The 27,389-nt window shown below is 35.3% G+C and overlaps 2 protein-coding genes across 2 annotated transcripts in view; one reads left to right on the top strand and one right to left on the bottom strand.

Annotated features, from left to right (window-relative positions):
* HTR2B (5-hydroxytryptamine receptor 2B) overlaps window positions 1-15,095 on the top strand; it is a 16,391-nt gene extending 1,296 nt beyond the window's left edge. Inside the window, exons 2-4 of the mRNA XM_040450731.1 lie at window positions 70-681; window positions 9,456-9,656; window positions 13,918-15,095. Coding sequence (XP_040306665.1) covers window positions 264-681; window positions 9,456-9,656; window positions 13,918-14,810 — 1,512 coding nt within the window. The 5' untranslated portion in view covers window positions 70-263 and the 3' untranslated portion in view covers window positions 14,811-15,095. The remainder of the gene's footprint in view (window positions 1-69; window positions 682-9,455; window positions 9,657-13,917) is intronic.
* Window positions 1-27,389, bottom strand: part of PSMD1 (proteasome 26S subunit, non-ATPase 1) — a 96,464-nt gene that overhangs the window by 47,232 nt on the left and 21,843 nt on the right. The window contains exons 10-16 of the mRNA XM_040450730.1: window positions 27,117-27,205; window positions 26,602-26,680; window positions 25,931-26,104; window positions 24,211-24,322; window positions 23,071-23,267; window positions 22,027-22,122; window positions 20,919-20,983 (exon numbers count right to left, since the gene is read on the bottom strand). Coding sequence (XP_040306664.1) covers window positions 20,919-20,983; window positions 22,027-22,122; window positions 23,071-23,267; window positions 24,211-24,322; window positions 25,931-26,104; window positions 26,602-26,680; window positions 27,117-27,205 — 812 coding nt within the window. The remainder of the gene's footprint in view (window positions 1-20,918; window positions 20,984-22,026; window positions 22,123-23,070; window positions 23,268-24,210; window positions 24,323-25,930; window positions 26,105-26,601; window positions 26,681-27,116; window positions 27,206-27,389) is intronic.

A 27,389-nucleotide genomic window follows, 5' to 3' on the forward strand; every position in this document is an offset into this window, starting at 1 on the left:
AAAAAAAAAAAAAAAAAAAAAAAAAAAAAAGAGAGCAAGAGAAACTAATCAACAGTCTTTCTTTCACAGCTATCAGTTTCTTTCACTAAGCCTTACGAAAGTGGAGCCTCTGCTGAAGACTAAACACTTGGGCCTTACCTACAGAAATGGACAGATGATGTATGCTCTCATTTTAGAGAACCTGAAAATATTTTTTAAAGGAAGGAGTCAACTTTGGCTTTTGAGTGTTTCTGTGGCCTGGGTACAATGCCTTTAAAAAGCAGATGACCAGCTTAGCTACTGACCACGCTGACCATTGTCCGGAATTGGATCAAATCACACAAAAACAGCAAATGGCCTTCTCTTATAGAATATCAGAACAAAGCAGAATTCCTGAGCACACTTTGCGGAGCTCATTTGATCACTTAATCCTTGCTAACTGGTCTGGATTCCAGACAGAATCAATACCAGAAGAAATGAAACAGATTGGTGAGCAACAGGGAAATAAACCGCGCTGGGCTGCTCTTCTGATACTCATGGTGATAATACCCACGATTGGTGGGAACATCCTGGTTATTCTGGCGGTTTCACTGGAGAAAAAGCTGCAATACGCTACCAATTATTTTCTAATGTCCTTAGCAGTGGCTGATTTGCTGGTTGGATTGTTTGTGATGCCGATTGCCCTCTTGACAATAATGTTTGGTAAGTATTTCACTTTGTTCCTGACATCAAACCACAGAACTGTGATATACTGTTAGAAAAATGGATACTCATTTAGTCTTTAAAGGTGAACTTAGACTATTTAAAGATACAGTGAGTAAACAGACTCTTATTCCCATCATTTCCTATCGCTGATAATCAATTTTAAAGAGCAAAAAACAATTTCTTGGAAATTCTACTCCTTCCTAGCCATCATTTAAAAAGTCATCCAAGTTTGCAATATTCATAGATTCCGCATTCATCACCTAAAAATTATAGTGAAGAACAGACCTGTACTTTAACTTCCCCATTATTATTTTTCCCCTGACAAAGTAATAGCTAGGACACTTCTGTGACAGTTATGTGCTGAGTTACTTATTAATGATAAAATCTTTAGTAATTAAATTCCAATTTGAATCACCAAACTCAAATTTAAAACTGGAATTGTTTTAAAATTCTTGTTATATTTATCATTTGTGTACTTTAGACTTAAACATAATTCTTACACCAGTGTCATGTTAAGAAAATACTATGTTTAGTTGCTAAAGGAAATGGTCTGGCTCACAGTGTTCTAAAAGATGATTCATCTGTTTAATTTTTATGATTTCTGACCATCCAGGTCCTTGATACATGTAAGAAAAATCGGACTTTAAATTGTTATTTAAAATAACATCAAAAATTATTAAACATAAGTTATTACAATCAGTGATCAAAACCTGAGTTATTACAATAAAATGTAGTTCAATATTAAAGTATTAGTTTGTTATAATAAAAAGATAATGATATTATAATGAACTAGTTTTGATTTATGCATATCCTCTCTAGTTATTAGAATGTGGGTAAATTCAAATAATTCTAATAAATTATGAGGGCTTCTAAGAATCAGAATTAAAAGGATATTTAACGTATTCATTGCCTGGCATAAGTTGATATTCCATCCATTAACTGCATAAGAAAAATGATTATTTGCAGCAGATAGGGCTTCTTGAAATTATGTTTACATAGTGAGTATAAAAATACTTCAGGTTAGAAAAGTAAAGTTTATTTAACTAGAATACATATTAGAAGGAGAAGAAAAACTCCAATTTAAACTATTATATTTAGGTTAAATGTTACATTTTTAAGTAATTATAGAGATATCTAAAATTAAGTGTTTGATCCCCCAAATATCAGATGGTGACAGGTTAAAACTTCTCATTCTAAATCAACATTTATCCAGGCTTGAAATTCTGTAGCAGGACACGCAGTAATAAATAAGTTTCCACTGCTTTAATTGACTCTCTAATCATTAATAATGTCTATCTTTCCCCTTCTCTTCTGTAAATCTGTAACCTTCTGAATAATTTAGTGCTACATGTAACCATGGAAAATAATTAATAAATCATACTCGAAAGGAGAACCTAAAGGATCTTTATCCTGAATAAAGTCTAAAAGAAATAAAATGAGGATTATATAGAACCATTTATGTATATTTGGTAAAGACTGTACAGAGATTTGATTCAAGCTCTTTTCTCTGCACACACAATAGTAACTTAACAGTAAAATCACTCTTTAAATAGGCATACAGCAAATGTTACAATGCTCATCTTATACTACCATAAAACTTAATTGATTTTATATTGAACAAATGAGATAGAATGAGTTACACAGAACTAAATTTTAACTTTAAAGTCCACGAGTCCAAAAATATCAAAAATCTACTACATACAAAAAAATACTGTGGTAGATATTCAAGTTATCAGCTAAATAGTTAAGGAATCTTAAAAAGCAAAGTTCCATAGTATTAAAGTGACCTGACAAAACACAAAAACAGATGAGAGATAATTCCATGTATTCCGTAGGAAAATAGTAGGTATGTGCAACTGACAACTAAGTTTATATTTACATTTTTTGGGCCCAACATATTCTTGCCAATAAATGTTAGCAGAAAACCCAACATATTTTAACATAAAATATATGGAATGTCTTCCTATTTTTGTCCTAATGATATGTTTTAACTACACTTCATTCTTTCAAATGTTAATTTTTAAATTTTTTTTTCAACGTTTATTTATTTTTGGGACAGAGAGAGACAGAGCATGAACGGGGGAGGGGCAGAGAAAGAGGGAGACACAGAATCGGAAACAGGCTCCAGGCTCTGAGCCATCAGCCCAGAGCCTGACGCGGGGCTCGAACTCACGGACCGCGAGATCGTGACCTGGCTGAAGTCGGACGCTCAACCGACTGCGCCACCCAGGCGCCTCAAATGTTGTTAATTTTTAATTACAAAATAAAATCTTTCATAGTCCCAAACACTTTTACTATCAGTAATTAAGCTCTATAGGGGGATTCGATTTTTAAAAAATAAACTAACCTGGGAATTTAACTTCTATTAAAAAAAATTATTGCATTAAATTCATTATTGAAAACACTGTTCTTTTTTTTTTTTAACGCTGTTCTTTTTCTATGAGAAAGGATATGAGAAAATACATGCTCTGCCTTCTAAAAAGCTTCAAAAGGATACATTCATAAATTGGGAACTGCACATACTATAAATTGGGACCTGACTTCAAATACTAAGATTTTTTGATAGGCGTTCACATGTTAACAAAGACTTTCTAAATTAATGCATTTATAAGAATTTCTAATAAATCTAAAAGACAGGAACAGATTTTGTGTATTTTTCTCTCATTACAGGAATAATCTTCCAAACTTCTGAAGTCGGTACAGTGTCCCCAATTCTGTAAACATAAAAAAATTAACTACTACTGAGTGGTATGAGTGATTTTAGTCATCTCAGGGAAATTTAGTGAAATTATCATACGAAACTTTACATTAACTAATGTTCTACTAAAACTAAGTTTAAAAAAAGAGAGAAGTTAAACATTTTAAAACTGGTTCTTATGGTACAGAGTATTTTATTCAACCAATGATTTATATACTATTTGATCATAAACTGTCTGAATTTTTTTTTTCAATATTGTCTGAAATTTTTTTTTTTATAGAATTTCTATTTTACCAAGATTATGACTGGCCCAACATGGTCTCTCAAATGAATTGTGATACCTATGTCAATGCTCTGGGAGCACTAACTTTGCTTTATAGTTCTAGTTTTTACTGTCCTGCATGTAATTCCAAAAATGCAATCACAAGTTAGTAGCTTACGACAGAAGGCTTGGAAATGCCTACATTAGAAATACTTGAATAGGATGCAAAGGAAAACAGAACATCATGTGCTAATACCAAAAAGACAGAATGTTCACTCACAGTTTAAGAAATTCTCTGGACTTTCCCTTCTCTCCTTAAATAAATAATTAAAAATGTAAAGGAGAAAATAACAGTGTTTGGTCATTCATTGATCATTACTAGTTTATTTATAACTTAAGTTTTAACTCATGCCTCACGATTATAACTGGAACAGTATCTGTCATACAGCTGGAAGAGGGTGTATAAAATAAAATGGCTGAAAGATAGAGGTTACAGAGGTTTAAAGCAAGACAACCCAGGCTCTGAATCCGGGTTCTCCTGTGTTGGCTTAGGAAACTCACTCACATCAGTTCAATCACCTTGTCTGGAAAACGGATATGCTAAAACTGACATTGCAGATATCTTGTTAAATGGTCAAATAGGGACACATTATAGGCACAAATAATTGGCAAGTGGAGTATGAGAAGAGTTTATATACTTAAATATGTGATTTAGTTTAGGTGTAAGTCTGACCAGAGATGAAACAGATGTACAGCAGTAAAAGAAAAAAACATCAGTTATTCACTTACGCAGTGAAATGTTGCTCTAATTCTTAAATGAGGGAGCAAAGCAATTAAAGCACTTCTTTTTGGAAAAGTGGAAATGTAAAAACCAAGAAAAAAATTTTCCTAAGTATTAAATCACTTGAAACATTTAAAACACTATCATATTAGACATATAATCCCAGAATATTTTATATGCTCTAATGTAATAGGAAAATGACAACAAAAACAAAACAGAAGCTTCATAATAAAGACTGAAGCACTGATCTATGTCTCTCTTTTCTGGAAGATAAAGATACAAACATAAGAATTTCTGAGGTTTAAAAAAATGGCTATTTTGAGAACTATGCCTTTTCGGATTATTAGGCCTTGTCCTGCTCTAACACTGTTTACCTCGGTAATCTCTAAAGGCACAGCCCTCTTGGGATAGCTTTAAAAAGAGTCTTTTAGGGGCATCTGGGTGGCTCACTCAGTTAAGCGTCAGACTCTTGATTTTGGCTCAGGTCAGCATCTCATGGATTGTGAGTTCAAGCCCCATGTCTGGCTCTATGCTGACAGTGTGGAACCTGCTTAGGATTCTCTTTCTCTTCCTCTTTGCCCCTCCCCAATTCATTCTCTCTCTCTCTCAAAATAAATAAAAAAGCATTAAAAAAAAGTCTTTTAAAATACTCAAAAGGCAAATATCTTATATCCCAGACTTACATATTAATTTTAATTACTTTCTAAACTAATAATTCAGCTTTCCAAACTAAAAACTTGCCCAAAGATTAAGCAAGGTTCAGATAAAATGAGTCTATCTCATCAAGAAATGGAGTTTCTGGTTAAAAAATTTAGGTTTTTATACCAGTTAAAAAGAAAGCAAAATAAACAAACAAATAAATACACATAAATAGCCAAGCATGGCAATGAACATAAGTTATTTATGTTTGCTATTTATAGTTAGACACACACATATAGACAGTTAAAAAGGCATACTTTCATGACAAATTTAAACAGTTAAACATGTTCCCATGCTTTTTAAAGAGTACAGATTTAAATTCAATTGGATACATGCACTCATTTTTCCCCCCCTTTGGAAACAAATTTTTTTTCTTTGAAAGAGAGAGAGAGCACGTGGAAACAAGGGAGAAGGGCAGAGGGAGAGTGAGAGAGAGAAAGCGAGAGAGACAGAGAGAGAATGAATGAATGAATCCCAAGCAGACTCCATGCTCAGCATGGAGCCCGATGCAGGGGGCTCAATCCCACAAACCTGGGATCATGACCTGAGCCAAAATCAAGAGTTTTGGCTGCTCAACCTACTGCATCACCAGGTGCCCCTGGATACATGCACTCTTGCTACAGCAGTCAGGAAGACAAACATACTGATTTTATAGCAATGATATGACTTACATTTCTAAGTAGCAGTGTTTTAATGGCTACGCTACTTGGCTAGTTTTTGTCAGATAATAATAGTAATAAGAACTAACATTTATTGAGTGCTTTCTCTATGCCAGACATTTTCTAAACACTTTACATGTAGTACAGCATTTAATCTTCAAAGCAAACCTATAAAATGGGCATCATCACCATATCCCTACTTTACAAGAGAGGACATAGGAATAAATAAATGGAAGAGACATAATTTGAATCTGGGAGAATGACTCCAGAATTCATACTCTTAACCTCTTCTACATTGCTTTCTCAAATGAAATGAGAAATCATACCAACCTAAACAGTCATATTTGGCAAACAGCCAACATTTATATCTTAAATAACTATCTAACAAGACAGCCATTGGGGTACCTAGGTGGCTCAGTCAGTTAAGCATCTGACTCTTGATTTCGGCTCAGGTCATGATTTTGAGGTTTGTGAGATTGAGCCCTGTGACAGGCTCTGCACTCACAGTGCACAGCCCACTTGGGATTCTCACTCTCAAAATAAATACAAATAAAAGCTTAAAAAAAAAAGACAGCCACAGAATTTTCTCTAGGGACAGCCAAAACCCAATATTTTTAAATTTTTTTATTTATTAAAAAAAGTTTTTTAAACATTCATTCATTTTTGAGAGACAGAGTGTGAGGAGGGGGGGGAGAAGAGAGAGAGAGAGAGAGAGAGAGAGAGAGAGACAGACAGACAGACAGACAGACACAGAATCCAAAGCAGGCTCCAGGCTCTGAGCTGTCAGCACAGAGCCCAATGCGGGGCTCGAACTCCCGGACTGCAAGATCATGCCCTGAACTTAAGTCCGACACTTAACCGACTGAGCCACCCAGGTGCCCCTAGTTACTCTAGTAAGAAACTTTTCTGACCTTGAACCTATCAAATTAATGCTAACTGAAAAGACAATTTGAGAATAACTTGAGAATGTCTATAACTGCTTTTAATTTGTATAAATTCTTGCATTACCTGAACCTACTTAAGCAATTAGACAAGCATATAAAAGATTTGTTAATTAAATGCAGTCATGTTACTTTTATATTCATTTCATAAAAAGTCTACTGACTAGTATTTCATGAAACTTGCAATTATAAAGGTTAATCATAGAGATCCATCTCTCTTAATCCTAAACCTATTACAGTCTCTTTTTCTATCACGCCTCAGTACTTAGCAATACTTTTTCTATTACGCCTCAGTACTTCTGTTAGCAGTAAGTACTGACTGAAATAATAAAATTCTAGTGATCTGCATTAATTTTAATGCCCACTTTGTGTTCCAAAATTGGAGTTTATAAAATAAATTCATTCTATTGGAAAGTGAGCTTAACAAGGCTTCACAGGCTTAATTAAATGAGCACTAAAGAGCTTTAGCTCACAACTAGGAATATGTAGGTCAAATAGTCTATTTTCCAAAGATCTGTCCTTTTTACATGAGAGTTCTATTGTGGCTTCCTATCACAGCTACTAGATTTATGACTAGAATTTTCCAGATCTTAATTTAAAGACAAAGAACCCATAATTAGAAAACCTATATAGGCACATTTAAAACTATAATCAGTATCTCTTGTTGTAGCTCTAGACTTGAGTATTTTTCTACTACTCAGTCCTAAATGTAGAACTTTACTACAGAATGTAGCCTCATTTCAAGTCATTTCCACTGCAAAACTCTCTTAATCATATGTCATTATTTTCACTCACTTAGACTCTTAGTTTACTTAAGCTCAGGTCCATTGCTGTCTTTCACTGTCCAAAATCCCTTTATACTTAACAGAAAATCTAAATACTATAGATTCTTTAAAAATAGTATTAGATTCTTTTAAAGACAGATTTCTCTACCATACTTGATTAATTTTGAGAGGTCTTCCATAAATTTTTTCATATGAGGCATTCTGAGCACCTAACCTATATCAGCAAACAAAGGTAGGTGCATCTTTTAAGAGCCAAGACACAATCTTTCTCAGAGCCTTCTCAAACATTAATTCGCATACTTTTGAAAATAACATATTCAAGTCTATTTCAAAACTCTTTTCCTACACTATAGTCTTTTTTGTTGTTGTTCTGGGATACTAACCTCTCTCCACCCTCAGGATTCCTGAATTTAAACAGATTACAACTGATGAGTTTCTTCTTGGTGCTCTGAAATCCTAAAATGGTTATCTTGGTCCTCCTTCAATTATCCTAATCATTTTATACCTGTCAAAGTCAGATCATTGTGGAAAAACCAACAAAAGTAATCTATGTTGTCTGTGCGCATACAACAGTTAAACTGTAAAAAGATTTAGATATTCTCATATATATGACATTTGTTTCAAATAGAAGTAATTTGCTTTTTATAGCAAGTTCTAAAATCTGTGAGTGTGTGTTTTAGTAAAGTGGATTCTAACTGAAATATTCTAGGGCAAACCCTAAAATAAATTTTAGGTGTTTTAGAACTGTAAATATATATATACTGGGTGTGTGTATAATATATTATGTGTCAAACCCACATATGTATGGATACTTGTCTAAGTAAATTTATTGGAAAGCTATGTAGAATATAGTTATCATATCCAAACCCTGAAAATTTTCAAAGTATTTCTTAAGTGCTCAAGACTATATGAAATATTGAGTAAATGCTTTTTTATAAGAGTTTGTTACATAAATTAAGTACTATGTCTAATACTTGAGACTTTTTAAACCATAGTCTCCAGTGCCTGGAGTGAATGAAGGAATACGGAAGGATAACAATCTACTTTTCTTCAAAATGATCTGAAGCCATTCCTTTTGCAAACTTTATTAAAGAAGTACTTCTGTCAAAAAGAAAACTCAAATCATTCCACTTAATTATTTCACCAAATGAGAGTTTGGTACAAACAAAGATCATACTGCTAGTTATTGCTAGAACTGAGCCCAAATCCCAGGTCTCACTGAGACTCCCATTCACTTAAAAAAAAATTTTAATTTTTCATTACAGAGAGAGGGAGAGACAGAATTTAAAAAAAATTTTTTTTATGTTTATTACTTTTGAGAGAGAATGTGCGTGCACACACACAAGTGGGGAGGGGTGGAGAGAGATGGAGACACAGCATCCAAAGCAGTCTCCAGGCTCTAAGCGGTCAGCACAGAGCCTGACACAGGGCTCAAACTCATGAACCATGAGATGATGACTTGAGTCGAAGTCAAACGCTTAACCAACTGAGCCACCCAGGAGCCTGAGACAGAATCTTAAGTGGTCTTCACGCTCATTTCAGAGCGCAACACGGGGCTTGATCCCACAACCCTGAGATCATGACCTAAGCTGAAATCAAAAGTGGAATGCTCAACTGAATGAGCCACCCAGGCGCCCCGTGATCTTTTTAAAAGATCACAAAAGGAATAGACAAAAGAGCAATGGTATGTTAAAAATATTAAACTGCAGATTTTGAAAGAATGTTGTAATTATTATATGAAATAGAAAATGTATTTAAAAGGGGTCATTTGCAGAAATATACTTAATATTATTGACTCCATTGTCTTAAACATCTTGTGGAGGATAAACCATAAAGTTTCAGATGAATAACATAAAAAGTTTAAAAATCTATTATCACTTTAAAAAGAAACTACAGATTGAAGATTGCCCTTTTGCAGGAGAATATGTTTTTGTTTTGTTTTTCAGAGGCTGTGTGGCCCCTCCCACTTGTTCTCTGCCCTGCCTGGTTATTTCTTGATGTTCTTTTTTCTACTGCATCCATCATGCATCTCTGTGCCATTTCAGTGGATCGTTATATAGCCATCAAAAAGCCAATCCAGGCCAATCAATATAACTCACGAGCTACAGCATTCATCAAGATTACAGTGGTATGGTTAATTTCAATAGGTATGTGGGGAATGTCAGGGTGTGTGGGGTGGTGTAAATAAACAGTCTTTGGTTCCATTTGGCTAGGAAATATAGCAGACCTGGTAGGCTGTGAAACCCAACAAAAGACGTCAAGGCAGGCTACTGATATACAAACACAAGCTCCTTATGCCATGTCATCATACAGCTACTAACCCACGCTATCAGCAATACGTGTGAAAACGGAGAAAAGTTCATGTGCTCTGAAGGAACCATCTTCACAATGTTTACTGAGATATCTTCCTGCTTTAATTTTGACATGTAGGAAGACTAAGTCTGTTTTTGTCAAACAGATCATTAAGGTCTAGGCAGCATGCAAAATCGCAAGTGACAAAAAAAAAAGTATCATCACATTTAAGAAGATAAGCAGGAAAAGAGGAAAAAAATCTAAATGTTTTATATGTGGATATTAAAGATCATAAATTCATCTTGGAAGCCAGTATGTGTATAGACTAAAATCAGTAAATGTCTACGTGTTTTGGATATGTGTTTAATCAGAGATTTTTTTTTTTTAATTTTTTTTTTCAACGTTTTTTATTTATTTTTGGGACAGAGAGAGACAGAGCATGAACGGGGGAGGGGCAGAGAGAGAGGGAGACACAGAATCGGAAACAGGCTCCAGGCTCCGAGCCATCAGCCCAGAGCCTGACGCGGGGCTCGAACTCACGGACCGCGAGATCGTGACCTGGCTGAAGTCGGACGCTTAACCGACTGCGCCACCCAGGCGCCCCTAATCAGAGATTTTAAGAGAGATGCAAGTGATATTCACAAATGATTTACAGAAGGAAATATTTCTTCTAAACTGTTTTATGCTGTTGTGCTCATCTTTAATGCTCAAAGATAGCTGCTAAAATAGACTATCTTAGCATCAAGTATAGCATAAAAAACTCAAACCGTTTATAAGTTAACATCAGAAAAACAAATAGATTCACAACAGTTACTATGATCATTACATTAATAGTCCGACAAGTGGATTCATTTCTTCCTAGCAAAAAAAGAATTTAAAAAGGAATAAAATCAAGAGAGATCTGGAATGCTAAAAGGAAAACAAAAAAAAGATGGTCTCTCTCTCTAATCATTAATAAGGACACTTGGTTAAAAAAAAAAAAAAAAAGGCAAGAAAGCAAGACAATGAAAATGACCTTTATATTCCTGAAATGATGATACCAGGGCCAAACCTCTTCTGAATAGTTTGGAGGTAAAAGTAAGGAGTGTTACTATTCTGGCTTGGGAAGAAAGTTAGGGTCAAGGAAAAGTCTATTCAGAATGGACAGATAATGCAAGTGGTGAGAGGATAGTTTTAGGAACAGATGCTGATTGACAGAACAGAAGAGGCCCCCCCAAAAGAAGTTAGAGAAAGGGCATGGGAGATAATGGGTAACAGTTACCAAAATTTAAAGTGCAAAGAAGGACAACTATAGTAGCTCATGGCAAAAGACCCACATCTTTCTGGTAAGCTCACTGCAATGAGGGAGAGGAAAGGGAAGACAGTGTGACGTATGTGTGTTGGGGTAGGGTGGGGAAATGGGACAAAGGCAGGGAGAAAACAGGAGAAATGATCTTTAAGAAGAATTAAAACATTTGAAACCATGAAATATGATCAAGCCAATAAATAGCCTATTGTTAGAAGTGATACCTCAAGGCTGGATCATATGAATCCATAAACAGATCAAATCTTTGAGTACCTATGACATGCTAGGTACCGAGAATACAAAGAAAGATAAATAAAAAAGAGCCTTTATATTCAAGGAAGGTAGATAATAAATTAGACTAATACAAAGTGTTAAGTATGCAGAGGGGAAAGAATAAAAAGACTCCAGATTTATAGCTTCAGAAGGGATCTTATAAGTCCACTTTTTCCTTTTACAGATGAGAAAAGAAACCTAGAAGTTTTAAATGGTTGGCTTAAAGACTGCTTTCAGCTTTTCAGCACCAAGGCCAAGATCAATGCTCTGTTCATTTCATCACACTCTGTTTTGTAGAACCAGTGACAATTAAGTAACCTTGTAAAAGAAAAAGCAGAGGATAGTAAAGGTTAGTTTAGGTTTAAATTCTGCAAAGTGCTTTGAAAAGAGTTCAGTTATCCTAGGTAAGACCTGGCATATAAGCTAAGGTATGAAAGAATAAGGGGAAAAGGGTATAAGAAGTACCAGTGAAGGGGTGTCTGGGTGGCTCAGTTGGTTGAGTGTCTGACTTCGGCTCAGGTCACAATCTCACAGTTCAGTTCGTGAGTTTGAGTCCCATACCTGATGACTCTGCTGCTGTCAGTGCAGAGTCCCCTTCTGATCCTGTCTCCCTTTCTCTCTACTCCTCCCCCACTCTCTCTCTCTCCCTCTAAAATAAATAAACATTAAAAAAAAAAAACAAGTACCAGTGAAAATGTAACTTACTGACCACCAAGTTGGTTGAGACAGGTATTGTGAGCCTTGATAGAGGGTTAATGGAGTGTGAAAACAGAAGGAAGAATGGACTAGAGGTCAAGATAATAGGAAAGAGAAGTTCCACAGTAATGAAGAGTAGCAGGACAAGAAAGGGAAATAGCAAACAAAGTTCATAGCTCTAGATATGGGACAGTTTTAAGAGCGCTTCTGGATGGCTTCAGGAGTCCAAAATACTACTACTACTACTAAGAGCTGATACACCTGAAAGTAATATAACAATGTATGTTTAACTACATTGGAATTAAAATTTTAAAAATAATTTTAAGAATTAGAGTTGAGTTCAAGAGACATAAAATGACGGTGTTAGAAGGGTCATCAGTGAGGTGAAATCATGGAAGGTAACGGCAACGGACCAGCAGACAGGCAATAGCAAAGCACTGAATCCATTGAGGAAGACGGACAAATGTTCTGAGGGCTGGGTAGATGACCCGGATGGGGAACAGAGTGGTGTAAGTAGATTAAATAGACTTCAAAAGGGAAGGGTTTAGGGGGGAAAGAACAGTGGAATGATTACCTAGAAATAACAGGGTACATACAGCAGGGGTTAGCCGACTTTTCCTACAAAGGGTAAGATAGTAAACATTTTGGGCTTGCAGGCTCTATATGGTTTCTGTCACCACTACTGAACTCTGCAGTACAGTAAAAGCAGCCATAGATTTGAGGAAAATATTTATGGCAAAGGTTCTTCAGTAACCATAAAAAGGCTGTGTACATGACGAAGTACTTTCAGATTCATAAAACACAAGCGTTCTACAGGTTTCCAAAGATTAGTTAACTCAGACTTCTTTTAAGGATCTGCTGTTTCAAAGGGAAAGGATGAGGATAACACCTGTGTACTTTCTTCCTAATTAGCTACTTCACTAGGCAAGATCATATTTAATTACCTACTTCATGGCACTTACAGTATTAGAAGATTAGCATAAGATACATTTCTTTCATATCTATGAGAGGAACTCTCAACTTGAAAATAAATTTTATGATCCACATCCTCTCAAATTTTTAAGTAGCATTTTTAAAAAAAACAATGAAACCTTTAGTTTTCCCTAAATCAAAGGAAAAGATGAAGACATTCATGAATTTCAAAAAATGAAAATGTCTGTTCAATGAAACTGTGTAGCTCAAAGATAACAGGTCTCTATCCAGAATTAAGATATTCTATGAACGTACTGTGAAGTCTCTTTAAGTCAACTACATCGAATATAAAGATAAAAGCAAATTCTCTTCTGAATTCATTTTCCTTAACCTGGGATAGATCAATAAACAGATATGAATGGACACATTCTTTGCCATTTCGTGGACATACTGCAGATTTAGGAAGCTTTTTTTTTTTGTAGTTTATTTATTTTGAAAGAGAGAGAGAGACAGTGTGTGCACACATGTGAGAGTGGGGAAGGGGCAGAGAGAGGGTGAGAAAGAAAAACTCAAACAACCTCTGCATTGCCAGCACTGAGTCCAATGCAGGGCTTGATCCCACAAACTGTGAGATCATGACCTGAGCCAAAACCAAGAATCAGATGGTTAACCGACTGAGCCACCCAGGCACCCCAGGGAAGTTTTAATTATAAACTCGAAATCAGTAATCAATGTCTGTTTAAAAACAGCAGGTTTGCTTACTGAGGTTCTATTGGTTAAATCTTCCAAGGATTAAGTGCTTTGTGACAAATTCTGCATTGTGTGTATCAGGAATTACAATACACTAACCACTTACCACATTAAGTCACTAAGATAAAGTCTAAAAGGACATAATCTAAGAGTTGAAAGTCATAAAATTAACTAGATTTATCTCGTTTCTTCTTCCTTAGGCATTGCCATTCCAGTCCCTATTAAAGGCATAGAAACTGATGTGGATAACCCAAGCAACATCACCTGTGTGCTAACAAAGGACCGTTTTGGCAACTTCATGCTCTTTGGCTCACTGGCTTCCTTCTTTACACCTCTGGCAATCATGATTGTCACCTACTTTCTCACTATCCACGCTTTACAGAAGAAAGCTTACTTGGTCAAAAACAAGCCACCTCAACGCCTAACATGGCTGACAGTGTCTACAGTTTTCCAAAGGGATGAAACACCTTGCTCATCACCTGAAAAGGTGGCAATGCTGGATGGTACTCACAAGGACAAAACTCTGCCCAACTCAAAGAACGATCTACTCATGCGAAGAAGGTCGACAGTTGGAAAAAAGTCAGTGCAGACCATTTCCAATGAACAGAGAGCCTCCAAGGTTCTAGGGATTGTTTTTTTTCTCTTTTTGCTTATGTGGTGCCCCTTTTTTATTACAAATATAACTTTCGTTTTATGTGATTCCTGCAACCAGACTACTCTCCAAATGCTCCTGGAGATATTTGTGTGGATAGGCTATGTTTCCTCAGGGGTGAATCCTTTGGTCTACACCCTCTTCAACAAGACATTTCGGAATGCATTTGGCCGATACATCACCTGCAATTACCAGGCCACAAAATCAGTAAAAACTGTCAGAAAATGCTCCAGCAATATCTACTTTCGAAACCCAATGGCAGAGAACTCTAAGTTTTTCATGAAACATGGAATGCGAAAAGGGATTAATCCTGCCATGTACCAAAGCCCAATGAGGCTCTGCAGTTCAACTATTCAGTCTTCATCAATCATTCTACTAGATACACTTCTCCTCACAGAAAATGAAGGTGACAAAACTGAAGAGCAAGTCAGTTATGTATAGAAGGAATGTCAGTTTTCATCTAATATAACGAGTATGGTGATGAAGCAGATATAAATGTGCCAAGAATCGTATAAAGAGGAACTTTATGCCATGTATCAAATCATCTCTTTATCGAGATTATGTAATTTTCTTTATTTGGACAAAACTACTCCATGAAAAAAAAATCATTTTGTACAGCTGCAAACGAAAATGACCTAGCACTCTGGCTAAATGTTACGGCATTCAAATGAAATAAAATTAAATAAATAATTTTAAGCTTAAAAATAAATAATGTCACTGTAAGAATTCGTTTAGTTCCTAATTGTATGCAAAGCTGTGCTAAGAGTGTCATTTTATTAAATGAGAAAACACATTAACCCCCTCAAAGCCTTAAAAATATAAGGCATAACAGAACAACAGTGATAGGAAGAGAAGACTAAAACTGAATGCATAAAATGATCACATGCGGTGGTAAGCTAAGACTGTCATTTACAGTCTGACTTACTTAGATGTAGTCATGATTTTGCTTTGATCAGGAAACTTGTCTTGATGGAAGGGATAGGGACGATAGTGGTTGGATATCACACAAAATAACAGCATCTTAGAACTGGAGCTCTTTGTTAAATGGCTGATACCAGGAATCTACTCAGCAGAGGTGGGGCTAACTTAGAGAAGGAGGAGGAAGCAAATGAAGTCAGTCCTGGGTACCTGAAGCTCAGTTTGTTCCTTAAAGAACATGTACAAACTGGAGCTGTGGGATCTCAATCCAGGAATCTAACCTTTAATGGCCACATAAAACTGTGATCATGGTTGCCCAAGCTCACCCAAAGAGTCTGTTGAACTTCTGGCGCAACATTTTTTATTCACCCTTTCCTCATTTCATTTTGCATTGCAACATCTGGGAATAAATCCAAACCATGTCACTTACTAGCTAACTGACTGAATTTATGAGAGGTACTTAAATTTCTCAGTTTTCTCATCTACATTTCATATGGTTCTTATGAGAATTAGTACATGTGCACAGTCTGTACATGCTAGCCAATTCTATTTACATTTGATATTTTATTGTTACACTATTCCCATAAATGGTAAAGAAATTTAGGCTGAGGGGGTCTGCAGTGAAGCCAGTCCATATCTTAGCTTTTCCTTTTCGTGTTGACCCATTCTTATGTCTCAACCTACTTATTACTACTGTATCGCTGTCCCTTTCCAGGTGATTAAGTTTAAGAAAATTACTTCAAGAAATGCGCTGGCTGTGGAGCTCAGCATAAGTGAACCAGATACATATTCTCCACATGGTAGGATCCTTTCCTAGAACACAGTTAGAACATAGACCTAATGGGCTCTATGTCATCTGCCAGAAAGAAAAGATTACAAATTTAATCCCTAAATCTCAAAGCTTTAGGCACTTTTCCCTACCAGTCTAAGATTCTTCAGCAGCATTAAGGGTGGCCCATTTCAGATAGGCAAAATAATCTACATTCCTAAAAAAAAAAATAAATAAATAAAAAAAAATTGTTATCTATTTTGGTTCTAGTCTCTAATATGATGGGTTTGACATACATTAAGATTTATATTCTTGCAAAGTCACAGAAGATTAAGTTTTCTGGTATCACTTTAAAAGTATCACAAACTGAATCTTATCTATGTAAAGGCATATAAAATTGTTTCTGGAAAATCTAGAGATGGCACTCACACTGCCAAAGCTCTACCCCTAGACGAACTAGATTAGATGGACTACCTTCTCACATGCTCTATACTGCCTCCAAATTCATGTATGTACTTAAACAATCACACACTTACAAAATTAACTATATGACTAGTTAGCTTCAATTCCTGGGGAAAAAAATCTTTGCGTTATAGTTAGCTGAGAGATCTTTCTCTAGTTAATCATTCTAGTACTTCCAGAAGATTATAGAAAATGAAATACAACTCCAATATAAACTATTTCTGAAAAAGTACAACATAGCACAAACTTTTACCATTTTGATACAAAACTGACACTTCCATTTCAAAATACTTTTAAAAAATCTGTAATTTGAAAGCAAATTTCAGATGTTAACCACATTTATGGCAATAAAAAGACTATGCAAAAGAGTAGACTGTATGTCTTTAAAAATAATTTTGGAAGAAAACTTTCATTAAATTTCATATTTATTAATTACTGGAGGGGGGGAAGGTATAGAAAAGGTTTAAAAAGACAGAAATAAAATAAGGAAGTTATAGCATCAAGAACCTAAACACAAAGACAATGAGGCAGAAACAGAACAGAATACAGACAATATGTATCAAAGTGATAAAAAAATCGGAATGGAGATATTGTAAAGATGATTCATGCACTTGGTGGTAACTAGCTGATTGCTGGGGTTCCTTCAAATTCTAAGACTCTATAATGGTGCAACATTTTTATATTCAAGGAAACGTATCTTATGGTCTAAAGAAATATCTGCACCAAGACTCTCCCTCATATCTTATAAGATCCATCCGTATCTGAAAGCAAATTAATGTATACATTGGAAAATATGCAGTTATTGTTATAACGTAAAGTTATAGCAAAGATGTCCAGGGGCCTCTAGGATTGTCTAATTTTAAGAAGAATCTGTATCAGATCATTATAGCAACTTAACTTTAACAAGTATATAAAGACCAATGCTTCTTTTAACTTTTCTTCACTTTGCTTTCCAATGTCAAGTTAAAATAATTCAGATTATGCTCAGTTCCAACTGAGTTTCAGTCAATGCCAAGCATTGTATCATAAAAAGAGTTGTGATAATAAAATCTGCTTACTCGATAGATAACAATGGGCCTAATAATCACCTATTTATTAAACAAAAATGTACTAGGTTCATTTCAACTTGGCAAGAATGTTTTCAACTCAATTCTCAATATTTATATACATTATAAACAAATAACCCACAAATATCAGGAGAAAGAAACAGTGAAAATATTATAACTGTCTGGACTACTTCAGGGTAAATGAGATAACATACATAAGAATTTTTAGTTTCCCACGAAGACAATTTCACCTTAGTGGCTGAAGTACAAATACATGTTTACCCACATATTTTCAGTATTCATGTCCAGTAAGTACATTTGAAAGGAAGATTAAAAAAGTAAGAAGAAATAAATTCTTAAAATATGGTTTAAGAAGGTGAAATGTCTGCAGTTATTTTAAAAGTAAATCTAAAAGGGAAGAAATGATAAAATGGAGCAATTTCTAAGAAAATAAATGATGATGCACCAGAAAACATTAACTATTCTTAAGAGAAAGGACAGAAACTTTCCAAATATTAAAGGTAACGAGGAAATTTGAGAATAAAAATGTTCCGTGAGAGTTGCTCAGGAAAATAGTACTCTGATAGAAAGGCATGATGTAGAAAGCCCTGGTCTCTAACAAGACCTGTTTTGAATTTCAGTTCTACCATTTAGCTCTATGACAACGGGAAATTTTATTAACTATTTTAGAATTGAATTTTCTTCTCTTTTAAAAAAATATTTCTAAGTTTCTTTCATCTTTAAAGATTCTCCCTCCAGGGAAATGACACTAATCTAAAATTTAGAGAATTTGGTTTCAACGGCAATTTCTTAGACAAGTTGATTACATTTAATTTTCTTCATCTATAAAGTAACTTTTAGACAAAATCATCTCTAAAGACTTTTCCAGTTTCTTCTACTTATAAAGAATCCTATCATGAAAATAAAACTCAGAATGATCCCTAAGAAATAACAAACACATAGAACCACTCATTAGCTGGATCTATCCTAAGTAACTGAGATCTTAGCAAAGCCTAAAAGCAGCTCATGGGAGACATCTGCTGCTGAAACTGGGAGTTTAGCATGAGTGTGAACTACAGGAAATGCAAAGGCAGAAATGAATTTTGTTAGAGAGCAAAGTGCTGTCAGGTTAAAAAGGGAAGAGAAACAGTCTTCATGAAGCTCAGCTTTCTATGTGGCAGAATATACATACTAGACCACTGATGTAGAGAATATGAAATGGAAAATCACCAGTAAAAATTAACAGCTGACAACAAAGAAACAAAACAGAGACTATCATGAGTAGGATGGTTTACACAAACCAACAGTTATTAAAGGTACTCCTAGAAAAATATACTTTCCAAATCAAAATTACCTAGTTCTCTGATAAGAATTAGAACAAAAACAAAAACAAAACAAAAGAACCTCTCTGGATGGCAATAATTACCCATGCCCAACCCTACATTGTGTCTAAATTCTAAAGCAAAACCAGTGAAAGTTTAGGGTCATAACTTGGCCAAAGATGACAGGCAGAAAAGAGAACTATTCAACCTCTGTTTTGCTTCCTTTTTTTTTTTCCCCTCAGGATAATGAGTTTTAGACCAGCAAGATAAAAAGTAATGGAAAGAGTGATCAAAATGTAGACTGGGTGAAAAGACTAGCTGCCTTAAATGAGTTCAACTCTCTAAGCTAAATGAATCACCTCCCTGAAACAGAACTTTGTGGTTGTAATTATGGAACCACTGCTGACAAATCTGAGAAAAAAAGAAAATGGCAAAGGTACAAAAAGACTGTAAGTGGCTAAATGTTCCGATGTTCAAAAAAAGATAAGAGAAATAGGAATCAAGAAATAAAGCGTGTAGTCTACTGCAGATCTTTTTTAAAAATGTAGAATAGCTTAACGCACATAGGCTCTGTCATCTTAGAAAAACAATCAATGAATATCTGACACTTGTATGGATTTACTAAAAGCAGTAATAACCAACTAATCACATATTCTACTTTGGAGGTGTTAGACAGCAGATCTGTGTAAATACTATGTCTTTGGATTTCAAGAAAGCTCTCTACTGTCTTTGTGAACAAGTTGAGCAAATAAGGGTTTGAGGACAACACAATGAAGGAGGTTAGTATGAACAACCTTATTTAACAAAACTGGTGTAAGGAGAAACCTATTAGCATGTCGTATGGGTCTGTACTTTGCTGTTTTACTCAACATTTTTATCCACAATAAGAATAAAATTATTTACAGCCTTTCTGGATAACTTCCCAATAAATGGAATAAGCTCCTACCAAGATGTTATGAAGAAGATCCTATAACCAGTTCACGGTGGACATTTAATATTTGTAAACTTACATTATGACCTTTGCAACAAAGGTTCACTCCCAGGGACTTGGGGTAGAAAATCTATCCCAGATTTAAACGGACATGAATGAGACTCATCTGACTCATCTAACATATATCCTGGGAACTTTACTGTGTAATTTCATCAAAAATAAGTTGTTATAAGCAGTGTACAAATAGAGCTACATGAAGCTCTTTTAATCTGCCTTTGTTAGATTTTAATATAAAGTATCTTAGCTAAAAGAAACAATGGTATGAGATTGGAGATAATAAGCAGACAGGAAGAAGAACTACTGCAAGAAGTACTATTGCAACTACCACTATTACAGTTACCACCACTATCACACGCTTAAATAATACGTAGTAGTGCCAGACACTGTTCTAAGGGCTTTAGATATTAACTCAGTTATTCATCTAAAAACACATTTCTTAAATAGGCACTATTATTGTACCCGAAATCAGAGATTCAAAAAGGCTAAGTAACAAGCCCAAAGTCACTCAGCTTGTAAGTGGCAGAGCCAGGATTCAATCCTGGCAGACTGGTTTCAGAGTATGTCCTCTTCATCACAACTGTACTAAGCCAAGGCATCTCCAAATCTCAAGTCCAAAACAGTTTTCTTAACTCCGCAAATTTTTCAGCCTTCTTTAAACAAAGTCCATTACCTTTTATTCTCATTAAAGAGCTTCAAGAACTCTACAAATCTGTGTAAGAGACAGCATCCAATTTGAATTACCAATGTTCATGGAAAGAGTAGTACTAAATATGTTATCTGGATTTAAAAAACTAAACAAATACACTGAATGTTATGAAAAAACAAATAATAAAGTCATTTTACTATTTCTCAAATAGGTTCTTGGAATCTCAAGACACACTTGCTTCCTTTTTCAGATGAACAGTACTAATCTTATTGTTAAATGGTCTTCACTCTGAACCTAGACATATTTCTCAGACACTAGTTTCTGTTTAGTTACTATTAAAAAAAAAAAAAAAAAAAAAAAAAGGACTATAAAGAGAACCAGAAATTAGAAATTACCTGAAAAGAATGAACCCAAGTGATTCTACTGCTGCCCTCCTGACATCATCATTAACGTCACTTACCTAGGAAAAATTTTAAAGGATTACATTATACCATGCATTCCATTACTAGAATAAACTGATATGAGGCTCACATCATTCAAATGTAAATTAGACCTCATTAATTTATTACTATTTAATTAGAATGTCCTCTTTACTTTAGAAAAACACATCTGATAGAGTTTTCATTTCAGGGCTTTTAAGCTTGGTGAAGTTTAGGATTCAGGGCTACTTCTAAAGATTATTTCAGCTGCACTATATAGCTTTTGTGGGCTACACTGAAAATGTAACCATTTCTTCAAAGTTATTTTCAAAAAACTATGTCCTAAATTCAAGCAAAATACAAACATTTAATATTTACAACATACCACATGTTGCACTGATAAAAGATAAATTAATAATAAATACAGCGGAATGTGAGTATTTCTGGGAAGATAATAATAGTTCTAAACCCTTTCTGCATGGGAAGATGACCTGAGGTTTACCTTCTCCTGGCACCAAGATGGTAGAAACCTACTAAGTGAAGACATATGTACAATGTCCGCTGTGTTACCAGGCAACATTACTGTTCATAAACTCCATCTGGATTGGGAGGACTAGGAGTGGGAAAAGCCTGTTGGAAAACACGGACACTGGCTTTCCTGTATAATGTATCTCTTGTAACAGACCATGTCACTTAGGGCTGCCTGGAAGCTAACTTCACAGGTTGTAAAAAAGAAGTGATTTTTACTGTTCATTAGATTTCCCTATCCTAGGGTGGCTGCACACACTCATGTGGTCTTGTTCCTTACAAATGAGGATGCCCCTTGGAGTAGGTTTTCAGAAGTTGCCCCTGAATGATTTTAAGGACTTCTATTCATATCGACTTACTGTTATCCTGTACTACATCCTTCTGAAAAGCCAAGTGAACCTGGTGCTTAGGTTACAGCTGATTGTGTCCAGCGAATGATAATCTATACCCGAGATCACTGGTGGTGATCATGTAGTGTGGGTGCTGCAATAACCTAGACATTTAGTGTCCATCTGCAAACTTTCCTTTCCCCCTCCAGCCAAGAAAGAGTACTTACAGCAACATGTAGCAGGCGCCGGATAGCTTTGTTGTTACCCGAGCCACAATAAGCCATGGCTACAGTGTACATTCCAGATCGTCGAAGAATTGGGTCCTAAGAAGAATAATGTACATCAATAGACAAGTTAGCATTTCAAATAGTAACTGGCATCCACCAGGAGAGTTGGTTTTAGGTAGGAAACGATGGAAACAATAAACTTAAGGAGAACCATTTTGTGGTTGGTAATTTGCTAAAACAAATGTGGAAATAAAAGACTCTAATACAGGAGGAGTTAACTTCTAATTCCCAACATTCTGTGCAACATGCCTGTACTGCCTCACACTTACTAGGAAGTATAAACTCAAGTCCAATACCAACACTATCCTCTGACACTCAACTTCCATTATTAAACGAATAAGAAAGAAGCTCGCTTCTAATTCCACATTGTAACCTCCTTTTACCTTGTTTAATTCTTGGGCACTGATGAGCACTGAATGGAAGAGATACGGAGTCCGAGAGCTGAGCAAAATAATCAGTAGCTTTATCATTTAATACAGTAGTAGTTCTTTTTATCAAGACTATAGAGGACAGCATTATTTACCACTGAGTACCCACCATATACAATACCACTGTCAAAATAAAACAATACAAAAGGCAATGAAAAACACTTACCCAAATAAATAAGCATGGGGATTGGCACTGGTTTTTGATGCAAAAACAATAAATTTGTATCTCATTAAATGATTATGAAACAATTCCAAAAATACTATTTCTAAAAGAAATCAACTTGTAAATTTCTGGATCTGCTTATCTGAAAATTACTGGTCTGAAATCTTGGTTAAATTTAAAATCCTCAAATTAGTCCTGTTCATCCCTTCTAATCAGTGTTTTTCTTTCCTACATTCTATTAGGCTTTATATACCTTGTTTCATCAACGAGTATAGTTACGCGTTCTGTCAAGAACAGAGATAATTTCTAATGAAAAGTATTTCTGTAAATGCAGGTGATAACTAGGACATGAGGGAGTACAGGGGGAAAAGGATAAACAATGTATCGTCTCACCTTATCACGGCAGAGAGATTCAATGAGAGCATCAGCCTCCTCCATCCTCCCATACATCACTAATGCAATGCCAACTGCAAGACCACGCAGAATCTTCTCATGTTGAGTTTCCTGTGCATAGCCGACCATGTCCTCAATAGCCTGGGCATTTTTAGAGCCCAACATAACCAAACCTAGGGCCAGGCCAGCTGCTTCCCCTAGTGAGTAAAAAATAAAACATTAAAAAATATAGGGCGTCTGGGTGGCTCAATTGGTTGAACGTCTGACTTTGGCTCGGGTCAAGGTCTTGAGGTTTGTGGGTTCAAGACCCACATCGGGCTGTTAGCGCGGAGCTCACTTCAGATCCTCTGTCCCCTTCTCTCTCTGCCCTTCCCCGACTCATGCTCGCTCTCTCTCCCTCTCAAAAATAAATAAACATTAAAAAATAAAATTACATATGTAAACTCAATAAAACATATCCTATTGGAAGTGGCACTTACTATCATCAACTATCAAAACATCTATTAAATGAAAATGAAGGCATTTTTTCAAGCCAGCTGATAAAAAGCACATCCATATATTTATAGCTATTTTCCTTTTAAGTCGTGACAGAATGTACCATCAATCCAACAGTGATTTCAAAAGAGACACAATGATGTTTTTCTATGTTATCACCAAGTAGTACAGATAGCTCTGTGATACAAATAGATCACTCTAATAAATTTGTTTGCAAAAATCAATTATACACACACACAGGATGTATCATTTTTAAAAACTTATAGTCACAAGATCTATTTTTATGAGTTTGACAAATGGGGCAAAATCCACTCCCTATACAAGTAATCTATTAGATTTTTAAGAGGCTACAAAACAGAAGTAGAGGGGCGCCTCAGTGGCTCAGCTGGTTAAATGCTGGGACTCTTGATTTCAGCTCAGGTCATGATCTTACAGTTCACGAGATCAAGCTCCACGTCAGATTCCATGCTGACAGCGCGGGTTCTTTCTTTCTTCTCTCTCTCTGCCTCTCCCCACCCCTGAACCCCTGCTCACACTCTCTCTCAAACTACTTAAAAAACAAGACAAAACAAAATATAAGTAGAAAACAAATTTAGTCATGTTAATTAATCCTAAAGTGAGTTGTCTTTGCAAAGAATCACTTACCTGTCACAGCATCATCCTGATAAAGGTTCGTTTTTAGCAAGTCATATACATCCTGGCGTGCAGTCCCCATGGCAGCCAAACCCAGGCCCAGGCTGCCCCCATGTCGAACGATCTAGGGAAAAAGCATGGGTTCCAGTGATTTGGAATACTGTACTTAAAAATCCAAGCTTTTATTCTAACTTCAAAATGTACTGTGATATTAAACATGCAGGGCAGTTGACCTAGTGAGTATGACCAAAGGATTTGACTCAGATGGCCAGTGGTAACCTCAGCAATTTCAGTTTCAAAAGAATGGTGCTTGCTGATGCAAAATAATAGTAAGTTGAGAAGTGAATGAGAGATAAAGTGGAGAGAGAGGGTATAGCTCTTTTTTAATAAGTTTACATGAGAAAGGGAGAAATATGATAACTAAGAAGGAGAAGCAAGTGTCAAGGAAAGATTTTCTTAGGATAGGTGAGACCTGAATATGCTTACTGGCTAAGGGGAAGGAGGCTGAAGAGAGGAGGAAAAGGTATCTATGGAACACAGTCATGAAGAAGTAGGAAAAACGGGGTCAAGGGCAAAAGCTGGTCTTTATTTCAAGACGGACACATTAGTGGTCATCTGTCATTTTTCAGTGCAGTCTCCTTTTACAGGAGACAGCACCTCAACGTTGCTTGGGAAATACTCTTCTCCCACTGGTTAGTTTTGGTGGAATTGCCAACTTAATATGTGCCCACTTTCTCCTACCCAAAGTATGGGACTGTGAGACCCAAGACAGGCCAACTGAATGCTCTTTCTCTGAAATTCCAATCTTTCTTAAGTGAAATGACCCAAGGACAAAAAACATTTCAAATTCCTTCATCCTGACAGCAGGGCCCTAGAAAAATGATACAATTAGTTCCTGTTATCTAGATCTCTAGAATTGCCCTGGCTCTTAACTGTTGTGAGAATTGGTTCATCAGCTTTTCCTTTAATTGTATAAACTACTTCCAGTAAACATTTTGTTTAAAGTCAATCAGTGGAGGTTTATATTGCTGGTAACCAAAGAGATTTGTCTGATTAGAAAATTTTTACCTGAGAAGGAAATGAGGCAAAGCCATGAATAAATGTATATAAAATTCGTGGATGAGGGGCTTATTAGTGGAGACAGATCATCCTATTGGCCTCAATCTTTTCACTGAAATAGGAGGACAAAGTTATCTTTCTTACTTAGCTAATCTCCTAATAGCCTTCTAAAAAAGAGTCTACTCTAACATAAAAGTTAAAGTCTAAAATCCTATTTCAAAGTTCTGTAAAATAAGAACAAGCTGCTTAGTAAGTTTTTCCAAAACAATTACATGTAACAAATTATAAAACACCAAATAACTAAGAATTGATTCCTGACAGTTACTTCTTTGGGACTTAGTGTCCTATAAAATAACAAGATTAAACCAAATGATCATTAAGGTCACTTACAGTTCTAACATTCCAAAACTCTTAAGTGTGGAAATACAACACATATTTTACAAACATATGGTACTTTATTTTGCTTGTCACATACCAATTTTAAAGGACTGAGAAGTACAATTTTAGTTTATAGAACAGGAAGGAAAATTCCCTTAAAAAAGAATTCTTTAAGAACAGTTCCATTTTGGGAATTTCAAAATGTATAAAATTTCTATTCACTAAAGTAATTTGGCAAATGTAAAATTTTCTTGGACTCTTAAGTAACAGACTAGTTTTCCATTTTCGTACTTACATCATTGCTGGCATTCTTAAGCTGGTTAAGCAGATAGTCAATTATATCACCACCATGATTGGCATGAATAAGACCTAATGCATAGAGACCTCCACCTTCCTGATAGGCGGATCCTGGAGAAGTGTCCTTGGGAAGATATGTTGCCATTAACTGTAATGCCTCCTTCTCGTGACCCTGTAAAATTGAGCCACAATAAAGGTGTCAGTAAGAGAAAAGTGAGAGAAAAAAGATGTAATATTTTCTAGAATTATTTTCTTTTCTCCAGAATGTTCACTTTCTAAAAGAGGAGGAAGTGGGGCTCTCTCCTATACAACTTTATAACTCAAATGAGGAGAATCTTTAAGAGATTGAATCACATCCTTGTCAGAAACAAACGCTTCAATTTTTTCCCTTGTTTTATAACATTTCCCCAAATTCATTTCAGACTATACAAATAATTTATTTCAATTCATCCTGTGAGAAATGGCTTAGTCTTCATAAGGAAAGGATTTCCACCTTTTACTAAAATCAAACACATACATATGTATTTTCATTTCTTATTTACTTTATTCTTTCCTGTAAGAGAATCTATCTGATTTAAAAAAATTTACTTATGAAAGAAATACAATAAACTTTTACGTTTTTTAACTCCAGAAAAATTGGTTCCGTTCGCACTGATCATTGTATATTACCTTATGAATTACACCCAAACTGGCTGTAGCTGTAAATTTCGCCCAGTTAGTGGCTCTGGCCAACCATTCCAAGTTATCTCTGCAAGAAAATTCAGCAATACTATTGAAATGAATGCCATAAAGTTTTTTATAATACTAAAGTCAAAGCATTAAAATTTTACCTTGAACTATTACAAATCATTTTACTTTATGGAGCTCAAATTACTGGTGATTCTATTTTATCTACTAAGTTCTTAGTATTCTAGAGACTTTAAAAAATGCATGATATGTAATTTCACTATGAACAAAAGCAGAATTACATTAATATTATGTCATGAAAAAGCCTAGATTCAAGCCAACTAATAAAGGGAATTAATTTTACCTTAAAATAAGCAGGCATATGCACTAAAAAAATGTATAAAATAGCAAAAACAGAATTTAAAAATCAGGACTGGCAGCTCCATCTATGTAACAATGTCAAGTGTCTCTATTAAAGATGATTTTAAACCAAAGTGGAAACCTTCGAGTATATTTACCTAAGAAACTGGTCACTGGTAGTCCCACAGTGCATAAAAGAATTTGCTATAACGGTTGCTGTGTGACATACAGAATTCCGTACTGCATCCTATAAAAACAAATACATTTGTACCACTGGCAAAGTATTTATACATACACAAAGTCACATGTAGGTACACAATCAGAGGCCCTGTTTTGTGATGAAAATATTAACAAACTGAACTGACATTAAACTATGAATCTTGGACATTATAATTTTTAATGTTTACTTATTTTTGAGAGAGAGAGAGAGA

This window comes from Herpailurus yagouaroundi, unplaced genomic scaffold, assembly GCF_014898765.1.
Source record: "Herpailurus yagouaroundi ecotype Mexico unplaced genomic scaffold, PumYag 202, whole genome shotgun sequence".
In the NCBI taxonomy this organism is placed as follows: domain Eukaryota; kingdom Metazoa; phylum Chordata; class Mammalia; order Carnivora; family Felidae; genus Herpailurus; species Herpailurus yagouaroundi.